The 12,919-nt window shown below is 40.5% G+C and overlaps 1 protein-coding gene across 1 annotated transcript in view; it reads left to right on the top strand.

The window, feature by feature from the left end:
- The first annotated feature begins 7,948 nt into the window (after positions 1–7,948).
- HIVEP1 (HIVEP zinc finger 1) overlaps positions 7,949–12,919 on the top strand; it is a 68,393-nt gene continuing 63,422 nt past the window's right edge. The window contains 2 exon segments of the mRNA XM_074146297.1: positions 7,949–8,015; positions 8,018–8,212. Coding sequence (XP_074002398.1) covers positions 7,949–8,015; positions 8,018–8,212 — 262 coding nt within the window.

A 12,919-nucleotide genomic window follows, 5' to 3' on the forward strand; every position in this document is an offset into this window, starting at 1 on the left:
AGCCAGGAGAGGGGATTTATTGCAGTAGGGTTATGCAATAGTTCAGCAAGGAAATACCCGAGAACCACTTTCTGAGTGACTGAGCACCCTGGCCGGGAAGCAGGGGTGCCTGCCTGTCACGGCAGGGTGGCAGAGACACCTGCAGCCATTTCTGATGCCTTCTGGTTCAGGAATTTGTGTGATACTTTTGTTGTTGGAGTCTTTATTTAGCAAAGCAGGCCTAGTACCTGTTGAAAGATCCTGCAAAACTGGCGCTGTCGTCTTCGGGTGTGAGCAACTGGGGTTTGCTCAGAGGACTTGGAAGTGTTTGGATATGAGAACTTCGCTCGTGTTCATCCTTCATCGCGAGGCATGCCCCCAGACTAGCTTACAGCTCTTCTTGTCGGGAACTGGAAATACTGCTTCTGCTGCATTTCTATAAGTAAAGAGTACAGTGAAGGGTTTTTTTTGGTGTATAGTTCAGCTGGTTTTTGCATATGTCTAATGTTCATTAATATTGACATTTACTTTCCAAGAGATAAAGTAGCTTTTGTTTCGGTTGTTTCAACTATAGGGATTTGACTCTTGTTTATTTTAAAATGCAGTATTGTTCTGCGTCACCAGCAGTTACTTATTGACACTTGCAAGGCAAGCACAGGACTTCAAATTATTAACCTTTCTTTCCCTCCCGTCTCCCCTGACCCCGAAATAGTTCAGCCTGAAACTTGATAAGTTAATCGCAGTTACCTTGGCAAAATTAAAAACAAATGAAGATGGATGAAGCTCGACCTTAAAATTATTTTGGATAGGCCGGGCATATGCAGCTGAAAGCATTAATTGCTGCTGGTTTGGCAGCTACCTTTGACGGCGTAGGGTTTCAGTAAAAGCTTCCTCCATGAAGCGAGACATACCCTATCATCTGCTTCACTTCTGGAGCCTTTCTGAAGCTCGCTGGATTTATGAGTAGTCTTAATCGATGTTGTGTAGATACGCCTTTTGGATAGTTTCACTTTCCTGACATGAAACTAGTGTCAGCTTGTCTCTGTATCTTTATTTTGGTATGTGTATGCTTGTCACAGGGAATTAAGTGTTCGTGCACCGTTTAAAAATGGTAGACCTTTACTACAGTCAATATGATTACAATGGAATTAATGACATTTTAAATTAAGAAGAATTTTTGCTCATTTGTCTGTTATGTACCATGATTTGATTATAAATCCCAGCAGTGTCGATGGCCCTGGAGATGATAGATGACAGGACACAGTACGTACAGGAGGATCAGCTCTTAATATTGGTTCATCCAATCCTGGCTTGTATTGTGAAAAGACATTGAGAAAGTGCCTATATCTCAACTGTAGAATTTATTTAGAAGGAGACTCCAGAAGAAAACCCAAGTGTTCCTTTTAATATATTTGGAAATCTTTTTATGATACTAAATCTGATGGTATAAGTTCATGTAGCGTATTTTGCCAGAAGTTGCTTTGGAAGTTGTCTTTCATTCAGAAAGTGGGTAGTACAGGGAGATTGAGAGGCAGGGATAAGGCTTTTGGATCTTCAGGAAGATCATTCTGCTAGCCCAGCCAGCAGGGAAGTATCAGGTAGGAGGCTGAGCTGGTTTTAAATTAACCCATGGGTTTCTTTTGGTGTGGTCTTAAGTGTCCACGTGAGACACTGTATGGGTGTACTGTACTGTTTTGGTCTTTACTGTTTGGGTTTTGTATGTTATAAAGTGTATGGTCACAAACCAGTTGGTGCTGAGCACAGTAAGATTTTATTCTGGTTGAATATCTGTGCTTTATTATAGGTCTTTATTGTCATTGCAAGATAAATATCAGGCTTTTATGACTTAATAATAATTTTTATCTTTTAAGGATCATTTTCCAAAAGATTAAAATGGGTTGTTACCTCACCTGGGAGTTATGAGTGTGATAGTCAGGAGCATTTGGAAGATGAATTAGATGAAAGCTGTTTTCATTGGCAGGAATTTTATCATCAACTTCTGTGGGAAAATTAGTTAAAACTTTTCACCAACATCATAGTGCCTTTGAAAATTCTCAAGTATATTACGAAGATTTTTGACTTTGGAATCAATTGCTACAAGTTGGAAGAGGCGGCTACTTTATAACTACCCTAATTTTGCATTGTCCATACAATAATTAGTTCACACTGTATTTAGGAGACGCATACAGGAGTTGGATATGTTTTTACAGAAGGGTTTAGGCAACTATCTTTGTGTGGGCCTGGTCTGAGACAATTTAATAGGAGGGTCTGATTTTTAGAAAGTCCCTTGCTGAAAACCAGGCTGGTTAAAGAGAACTAGGGTTGGGCGCTTTGACTTATTAACTGCTTTTGAAGTCACTGGTGTAACTATTTAGTATCACCTGTCAGAATGTGTAAGGGCAGGAGGAGTTCGTGCCCCCACCTTGGATGCAGTAGTAACAATGCGATGAAATAGCAACAAATCAAGCTGCCTTTACATTTTTGTGCGCCATTGGAAAAGGCACCAGTAAATTAGAGGATACGCTCCGGAGGGCATCTAAGGGGTTAATTCAAGAGTATGTTCTATGTAAGTTGGCAATAAACTATCTGAATATCTCTGTAGGAATTCATGTGTGCAGCAACTGTGTTCCTTAGGAACATAAATTATCTTTCCAATAAATCCTTGGTGCGTGGAAACACTGTTTTGTGGACTGGAGCTAAGGCACGCAGGAAGGTTGTGGTGGGTGCCGGTACCAAACTCGCATATTCCACAGTAAGTTTCTTAACCCCAAGACCTGACTTCCCCCCCCCACTAAGTAATTCCTTGTGGTGTTTCACCCTCACCTCTCCAGCATCGTCCCACATTTTCTCTTCTGCCCTCCCATTAACAAGCATCACAGAGTGTATGGGGTTGGAAGGGACCTTTGGAGATCATCTAGTCCAACCGCCCTGCCAAAGCAGGGTCACCTAGAGCAGGCTGGATAGGAACGCACCCAGGCAGGTTTGGAATCTCTCCAGAGAAGGAGATTCCACAGCCTCTCTGGGCAGCCCGTTCCAGTGCTCTGTCAACCTCAAAGTAAAGAAGTTTTTCTTCATGTTGAGATAGAACTTCCTGTGTTCCAGTTTGTGCCCGTTGCCCCTTGTCCTGTTGCTGGGCACCACTGAAAAGAGTCTGGACCCATCCTCTTGATACCTGCCCTTTAGATATTTCTAAGTGCTGATGAGATCCCCTCTCAGTCTTCTCCAGGCTAAAGAGACCCAGGTCTCTCAGCCTTTCCTCATCAGAGAGGTGCGCCAGTCCCCTGATGATCTTCGTAGCCCTCCGCTGGACTTTCTCTGGTAGTTCCCTGTCCTTCTTGAACTGGGGGGCCCAGAACGGGACACGGTACTCCAGATGGGGCCTCACCAGCACTCTCGCTCACCACAGACGAGGGAATTTTGTACTGCTGGTAGGCATCTTGCTACCTGCTTTTTTTTTTTTTTTTTTTTTTTTTTTTTTAATGTTGCTGTGTGCCTGGATGCTGTCCAAGGCAGCCAGTCCTCGCTTTCATCTACGCCCTGGGATTCCAGAGGAGCGACGAAGAAGCAAACCTTTGTGTGAGATTTGGCTGGTTTGTGGAGTCGCTTGCCACAGGGGAATGGAAGTCATAACAAGGGAGTTCCCACAGATAGGTGGATGTCGTGGGGCTGTGCCAGGAAGTTTTGGTTTCCTAATAAAACTGTAAGATGAAATTCTGGTTCTTTTAAAATCCTTGGGAGCTTTATAGTCAGCCTGAGCATGGTCTGAATTTCAGTGAAGTATGGGGTTTTCTGGGTTAATCTTTTATAGATATATATATATTTTGGCTTTCCACTGCTCTGGAGATGTTTAAATTCAGAGGTTGGCCTCTTTATCTGATGTCCTCTGTTGGTAGTGTATCGGTGGGGGAGTGGGATGCTCTCCTGAGTTTGGAGCATGGGGTTGCGGAAGGGATTTCAGCTTCCTTTAATTTATCCCGTGCAACAGAGACACATTAATCTGTGTGTGTCTGCGTACCATTGTAAGACAGGTGTAGATATAACGAAGAAAAAGACCAGCACTTCGTGATCCTTGGTCAAGTTTGTAGCTTCACAATGGATGTAGAGTTGTGTGTGGAAAAAGCAAAATGTGTCGCTATTGAAATTACTTAAAGTAAAATACTTTCAGAATGAATCCTCTGAACATTAGTAAATTCATTCATTGATTTGAGTGAACAATAGATGTTAAATCCACATTTAACAAGCACATGCCAAGCCATTCCTTGTGGGTATGTCAGATGATCTTCAGAGTAGATTTGTACTCTGCTCGAACATCCATAATTAAAGCTCATTGAAATTAGATTCATAGGTCATTGTTGACATTATTTTTAGAAGTTTGCCTTTGTTTTCCTTTGTAACTTGTATTTAATGTGAAAAAGCATAAAAACTGTCAGAAAACTCAAAACTTGTCACATTTCTGTATACTTTTTTAATGAAAATGTGTATTGAATCAATTTCACTGTTACAAATTTTAAATACATTTGAATTTGACTTTTCAAAGTCTGTTTGGCTTTTACTTCAGTGCAAATTAATCAAAAATTTGAAACAAAGCTTTGGATAGAATAGTTTTTGTTTTGGGGTTTTGGTGGTTTTTTTTTTTCAGAAAGATGAAACTGACCATTCTAGAAAATATATCATAATGCAAAACTTGCTGAAACTCATCCTTTCCTCAAACATCTTAGATTTTGGTAATGAATTTTCTGACTGCAAAAGTTTTTTGGCAGATTCCCCCTAGCAGCATCCTCCTGTGGGCACAGGAGCTTACAATTTTCCCGGGGAAGCTAAGCGTCAGCCTAACTCAGGCCATTTTAAGCTGTAGAAAATGAATCAACTATTGCAGCCAAACAATGCTAGCTATGCCCTTTGGTAATATTAGAATGGGAGAAATGGCTAGTAGATCATTAAATAAAAATTAATTTAGGGTTTCAAAATACCAGAATATTTTAATGAGAGTCCCAGCATTGACTCCATTGTTAATCAGGCTCTGTGTACCTTCACAGTGCATTTCCCAACCATAATGTGTTTCAATTTATTTTGCTCTGATTTTATAGATATGTGTTACTTGCTTTGGAGATAATTGTGAAGATAACGTGCCATATAATGCAATTTACTCTCCAGTACTAACACGTAATGTCAACTTGATTTCTTAAAACCTGTTTTTTATATAGGGAATTTTAAAGGACAGTGTATGGTTTGATATGCTTCATCCAGTTCGTTACACAGGATTTGCAGTATAATGCTTACAGCCCTTTTGATAATAACAGCACAGAGATTCTTATTGGCCTGTGCAAGGTATTTCCAAAATTTGTTTACTGGTGCGGTTTACTGCAGCCTTCTGGTTTTCCTTGGCATTATGCCTTAAGGAAGCTTTACTGTTGCACTGTTTGGTTTCAAGTTTTACTTATTAAATGTAAATTAGACATGATATATTTATAAAGCAAACATTTGTAAAATTAATATGGCCAGCCATCTCAAATCTGAACTAGAAATGAAATACTACAATTAAAATTCTGGTTTGTTTTGCCTAAGTCTTGTGGAATTGTATGAGAAGGGATGTATCATTGCCCATTGCATATCTTCAGCAATCAACAGTGTATCAACAGTCTGATCAGTTACTTACTTTTTATTTTCTCCCCTATACATCTTATGTCAACAGCATTCAAGAGGAGTGTAGCATGGTTATTTTTAATGTATCTTTCTTGGTTGCATAGATCAAAACATAAGTGGTTTTATGGAGGTTGCGTTTTTGCATCCTGGCAACTTCATATTTATTGTTGTTCCTATTAAAACGTTTAATTTCCCTTCAGACAACTTAAGCTTTTTCTTCCACTTGAAATAATGAGAAAGACAAATAATATTTGTCAACATCCCTTCAACCTTATGGTTTCTCTGCTCCTTCAGTATCTTGGAGGTATGGAAAAGCGTTTCTGCCCCTTCCCGCAGTGGAGGGGATGGCCAGAGGTGGGAATGCCTCTCTCTGCCTTCATCTCTGCTGCAGCCCTGGTGGTGATAAGCAACTGCCTGGGTATCATAGAATCGTAGAATGGTTTTGGTTGGAAAGGACCTTAAAGATCATTGAGTTCCAACCCCCCTGCCATGGGCAGGAACACCTTCCACTAGACCAGGTTGCTCAAAGCCCCATACAACCTGACCTTGAACATCCCTGCCTGTGGATAGGGCATCCACAACTTCTCTGGGCAACCTGTTCCAGTGTCTCACCACCCTCACAGTAAAGAATTTCTTCCTAATATTGAATCTAAATCTACCCTCTTTCAGTTTAAAACCATTACCTCTCATCCTATCACTACGCTCCCTGATAAAGAGTGCCTCCCCATCTCTCCTGGAGGCCTCATTTAAATAGTGGAAGGGGCTATAAGGTCTCCCATCAGGTCAGAGAGCTAGGAGAGCTTGCCTTACCCACCCTTGAAAGCCCTGGGTGGGGGACTGTGGCCAAGAGCAGGCTTCGGGTCAGTTACGTATTGCGTCTGCCTTTTTCCTGACATGACACTGTGTTGTCCCAGACCCATCAGCTGTGACGGCGTGTAACATAGTGATGAAGCGAGGAACTTTTACAGTACTTCCAAATTACAGTATGGTTGTGAAGTTCCTCTGAATGATGAATGATGATCATGAATGATGAAAATTAGTGTTTTGAGTGAATGGTACCTGAACAGCTGCAATGGCTTTGTCAGGGTGTTTAGGACCTTAACAGAGGTATGGATTTTGGGAATCTGTAATGCTTGTGAAAGAGAAGTAGTATTTTTTAGCAATATATTTAAGTTAAACTTCTTGGGAGAAAGGGACTAACTTTTCCCCCTACCTTTTATATATGTCTAGCGCACTGCTCAGTAAATAGGGTCCTGATCCGTCACTAGCAGACTGTGATACGAACACCAGTGATTTCCCAGTGTCACCTTCAGACTTGTGTGGTTATAATCCTACATTGTCACCATGGGGGTGACTGGCATCCCTTCATGTTTTCAGCTACTGAAGTTGCCGGTTAAAAAGGCCCATTTCTACTTAGAAGTGATCAAAGATCTCTGTCGCACTCTGCCTGGCACAGACCTACTGATGATGTGACTGGTACCTTCACAGCATGTTCGTGCTGTGTCTTTTCCTGAGCGTGTGCCCAAAGGGAAGGTTTCCACGGTTTTCGAATGACCTTTAGCCTAAGACCTGTTCAGGAGGGAGAAGGCATTTTAAGGAAACTGGCGAGTACAAATCCTTGTAATAAGGCTCTTGTGGCCTGTGTATGTGCTGCCTGACAGGTCTGTATTGGACTTCACTGATGGCTATTCAAATGCAGAGTTCAACTTTCTAGATCTGGCTGCAGTTGAGTGCGCCTTGATTGCAGGTGTCTCCCTGCACAATGTCCCATTGCCTTTTCATGCGCAAATACTCCCTTAATTGTTTGTATCCTGCTCTTTGCCACTGTCTTTCTCTTGTAAAATGAGTTAAAGTGTTGCATTTAGGAAGAATACAGTCAAATATTGAGTACTGTGAAAAAGCAGAAAGGGCATTTGTTTCTGGTGGTGGGGCTTGCGGGCGTAGGTAGCTGTCTTGCCTGGCTTTGGGAGGAATGCTCAGGGGAAACTTGACGACCTGATGTAGGAGGAGAAAGGTGCACGAGTGAAAATGGAGGAGGTTCTTGTGAACGCCGAGGTCTCTTGCAAGTCTGGAGCTCAGCCTACGTTCCCGTACATAGAGAGAGAGAGATGCGCTGCCAAGAAATTAATGTCAGCTTTACGGGGATACTGAGGGTCTTGGTGCACCATGTTCAGAGCCCTTCTGTGGCTTTGCTTACAGACCTAAGTTTGAGGAAAAAAAAAAATTGTTCCAGCTGGAAAGAAAGTAATTTTTCTTTAATTAAAAAAAAAAAAAAAAAAAAGCCTTGGAGTGCCTTGGGTGTGTTGAGTAATTGTGTACTCAAGAAATGAAGTTACATAAGTGAAGACACTCCTGTAACCCCAGCCTGCTGGGGAGACGGGTGCTGCAGAAAAGCGCTCGTCGCAGAACAGCCCCGGTGGGTGCAAAAGGGGAGAAGCTTTCTTCTTTGTGCTGTATTTATTCACAAAGAGAAGTTGTCTTTGGCACGTCTGTTTGGCACCAGAGGAGTCCCGGTTTTCATCCTGTGGAGCTGCTTTTTCTTCTCAGTGTTGTGGATGGAAGTTTCCTCTTCCACCGTGGAAGGGGTGAGGTCTGGGTATTTTCCATGGTTCATCACGAGGCTTCGCCACCGGTGGTTGAAAGAGTCCAGGTAAGCGCCTTCTGGAGACAGGGTGGGAGTCGGAAGCCAAATCCTGGGCCAGCAGCTCTGGTGGCTCCCATCCCAGTGCTGTCTGGAGAGAGAGAGGAAGGAACTGGAGGGAAGTAGAGGTGACATGTCGCAGAACCACAGCGTGTAGGACGCCAGTCTGGGTTCCCCACTTCAGTAAGAAAGACTCACACTAATCCTAAATAGCGGGCATCTGCTTTTCATGCTTACCGGGTGTCTGTTTAGGGGAGTTTTAAAAGAAGGAAGCTTTCTGGGCAAAACTGGGCTATACTGCATTTACTAAGTAGGTACACTTTCAGTTAATATAGTTTATGCAATGTATGAGGAGGCCCTACTGTTGGCTCACGTTGCTTGGGGTACACATGTCAAAATTAAATGCATGTGAAACTTTTTATTTTCTGTATTTGTTTCAAATGTAATTTGATTTTACTGTGCAAACGTTTCACGAGTTAAGTTTGGGATGTGCAGCAGAACGACAAAGATATTTAATACTTTGCTTAATTTAGAAAAATGACCTTTCAGAGAAAAACACTGCTTGTCAAAAATACACTGATGAATTAATTTCTTATGATGCCAACGTATTAGTTGACTTTTGAGAGCAACCTTATAGATAATGAGTTTTATTTTTATCTTAGATCTGTCTGATTGTAGTGCTTCTCGCAAATCAAGTGACTTTACTGGCTTTATGGTTATAAATACATAGAAAAATTTGCAAATGAAAAAAAACAAACCAAACAACAGAAAACAAGGAAAAAACCAAACCAAAACAACCCAAAGCTGTCTGACCAGTGTGGATACCTGGAATTTTAAACAATATTGCAGTTGTAAGATCAGTACCCTCTTTTGCCCCCCCTCTCCCCACTCCAACCCTCCCCCAAACCATCCTTGAAACACCCTTGCACCTTGCAATATCTGGAAATAGTGTGCTCTCATTCTGATTTTAAATGGCCCTGATAGAAACTACGTTGCATGTGACAGCAATGTTGTCCTGCATTAGAAAAGACTTTGTTTCCACAGACTAAGTCAATGCCTTTCAATTTGTAAAAATCTGCAAGGAATTTGAAAGCAACTTCAGTACTTTTTGTAGGTTTCTGGCTGCTTAAATTGATTTGTGTTTAGAAGCTAATCTTGCTCGCTTTGACAAAGCTGGCAACTTCAGTGGGTTTATTTGCGCAGATAGAGTGAGAAAGATTCAGCTTTTGATATAAATACTTTAGCTTTCTGGTTTCTGAGAACTATTTTCTTGCAGTTAATTATGCATCCTTAAAAATGTGTACATTCATACGCATATGTGGAGGGAGAGATGGCAGTCTAGTTTGCAAACTATTGAGCTTCGCTTTGCCTATCAGTGTTTTTAATTTTAGTTTGAGTCAGAACTATCTCCAAAATGTTAAGACAGACTCAGATCAAGAGAGTTACAAGTCAGGTCACAGATATTGTCCCATGTAGCATCATACACCTACTGTCTATAGGTGGCTATTACCAGAACAACAGTATATTCCAATATGTTGCTTTAAGAGTTACTGCTGGGTTGGTTCAAAACGCTCCTTTGAGTGTTGCTCACTTGGGCAGGGACAGATGTCAAGTAGGAGGTTTGTGTTCTTGTGAGCTGTTGGGACTTGGGGACGATAACGGGGAGAAGAACAACTGCGGGAGATGTGGATTGGGCTTGGGAACTGGTTTGTGGAAGCTAAAATATGACTAAAAAAACACCCCCTTTCTGTGCTTGACTTCTAATAATTAAGATGGTTTTAGGTGGAGGGGGTGCCAACTTCAAAGCAAGCAGCTTTTACAGGTTTCAAAGTCTGTGTTGTTTAAATGGAAGTACTGAAGGGTCTGCGGTCAGGTACGCTGGTGACTAGGACTGAAGCGTCTGTCTCAGCAGACAAAGTGAGTCCGAGTTCAGCGGTTTAAAAGGTTGCAATTTGAGTGAAGTGCAACCGTGAAGCTAAAATGCATAATAAAACCATGTAAGGTTTTAGCTTAATCATTACATTTCGGTAGTATTTACGTTCTTCTATTAAAAATGTCATATCAATGATTTGAGCATTACAGTTGCTGAAAATACAGTTGGCTTCAAATTCCTGTTGAAAATAGAAAAGCCGGTAATGCTATTTTGATTGCTGTGTTTTTGCTGGAGTCGGTGGGCAGCGAGTTACTGGCCTATTTTGGTGGTTACCGTCAGGTCACTCCGAAGTAGGCTTGGCTGAGCATTTTTGGTAATATTGCAAATATACTCCACTTTACAACAGCAAACTTACTGTAAATCTGTGGTGATCTCTTTTTGGGTGGTAGTTTCTTAGAATAGCTTTAGTTATTGTTGGAAGAGTGGCAAGTTTAAAGGGTATTGCATGCCTGTAATGGTATTTCATCTCAACCAAAACAAAGGATGTCAGTTTCTAAAGCAACCAGAATTATTTTTAACTCTTTCCTCATTTCTTTAAAACAAGCCCAGAGTGATTCATCAGTATCCTGTCTCAAAGTGGCCCTTGCAAAATGTTTCAGAGGGAGAATAACAAGTGGTTCAGTGGGCAATTTTGCAAGAACTGGCTGGGGACCGTGGTGTTTTGTGTTGTGGGTTTTTTTAACCTTTCTTGCAGTGCAATTAGTAGCTGGGTGGTGTTCTGAAAATCACATTTGATCTCCATCGAGAATGTTATCTGTTTGCCCTTACCAGGGTGTGTTCTTCATAATAAAGTGAGTGTTGAGATTCCCCAGTACACAGCTTCAGTATTTCATGACAAAAGCCCAGGAGCTAATATCTCGTTGTGTTTAGGAGGGTTTCTCTGTAGTGTTTTCAAACAGAATTGATCAATAAATTCATTTGCAGTGGGAAAGCTAAATCTCAAACACATGTATTTGAAATATCTGCCTGAAAGCAGGGAGGAAATGAGAGCTGAGATAAATTGTTAAGAGAAAACCAGTGAGAAGTTCAGGTCCTACGACCTACATCTTGATATTAGAAGTAAGAGTTATGAAGTTTCAATTTGGTCTTTTTTTCCAGTAGTGCTCACTTTGACCTTCCCTATAACATTTATTATTTTATATACCCGTATTATGTCAAATATTTTCCACCTCTCTGTAAATTAAACTGCTGTAATCTTTTAGACTCTTCTCACATGGAATCATCTGCAGGCTCCTAAGTATTTGTATTGCTCTTTGAACTCTATTTCTGAAATAGTTGCATTATTATTGTCTGTATTTTTCCTGAAGCAAGCCAACTTTTTATCTGCAGATACTGCCCCCTCCCACAAAGAACTAAAAAAATAAATCAGCAAAGTGCCCAGGAATGAACCTGATGCACTGTGTGGATATTTTCAGAGAATCATCGAGACCTGCAGGTCAGTTCCTCAGTGCCGCACACTAACAGGTTATAAATTGAATGTGTGAGTAGTTTAAACAACTACAGGGATTCGACTTCCTTATTTCTTTCTGTATTTCAGCACTTTGATGGTGGCTTTTTGCCTTAGCAGGCTTGTTGTAACACAGCATTCCAGGTACAAACACTTTTCCATAGTCTGCAATTTGGGCTGCTAATGTCCTGGTTGGGTTGCATTGCTTTAGCTGTCCTACAAGGAGGTGAGTCCTCAGGTGTCATATCATAGACTGCAGTTAAACTGTGAATTAAGCCAGGAACTTAAACTATTTGCATGTTCAGAACTATACCCTGGTAATAATTTTAAAATGGTATCTGTTTTTCCATATTTCAATCCCAATTTTACAAGGGTTTTTTAATGAGCGCTATTGGGTTTGTCCCTGCTTTTGTGCTAAATTTGCAATAACAATTTCCAAACCTTCTGTTTACTGTAGCATGTGAGGTAATGAAATTGTCGTCACCAAAATCTACAAAATTATCTGCTAGGAGAGTGAAAGTAAATTTTATCCAGTTGATAATTGGTAATTAAGGTCAGATTCTGTTATTAAATTCTGGCCTGAGTTGCTAATGAATACTTGTTGAGTATTCAATTCAAATAAAGCTTAATTTCTGTAAGTTCTTAAAACTAAAATTGTCACAGTTTAATACAGTTGGAAGTAATTACTAAATCAGTTAAAACAAGTGAGAACTAAGGTATTTAAACACCGAAACCATAAACTTGACATGAACAGGGGTTGGTGTTGGCATTTGGGTGTTTGGTTTTTTTAAATTTTTTTAAAGTATTATATGCTTAAAAATTATTTTGAAGCATGCAGCCAAAAGCCAAATACCTGACTACCTGTAAGAAATTGGTTTATCTTGCCTCAGGATTAACCTGAGGTAATTTTGGTTTGTAATTATGAATCATAGGTACAGAAAATGAGAAGCTGGACAGAAAGACTGCCAAAGATATGAAAGCATCAGGTCGTCTGCTGTAACAGTAGATATTTTTATTAAATTTAGTCAACAATAAAATATTGTCCAATGTTTATTTACAAGGGAAAAGAAATGGGAAATCATGTGTTTAGTGTTTTCCTACTTGCTGTGATTTCTCCTAAGTAGACTCCTCAAAGTATGAACTGATCTGTCATCATCTCAGGAAAGAGAAAGCAAAAGAAGAAGATGTTTCAGTCCATGATTTCTATAGTGTAGACACTATTTGTTGGCTTTGTATTGTACTTCATTTTCTTCAGGTTTTTTCTCCCTGTACTCTA

Source organism: Numenius arquata, chromosome 4 (genome assembly GCF_964106895.1).
Source record: "Numenius arquata chromosome 4, bNumArq3.hap1.1, whole genome shotgun sequence".
Taxonomy (NCBI): domain Eukaryota; kingdom Metazoa; phylum Chordata; class Aves; order Charadriiformes; family Scolopacidae; genus Numenius; species Numenius arquata.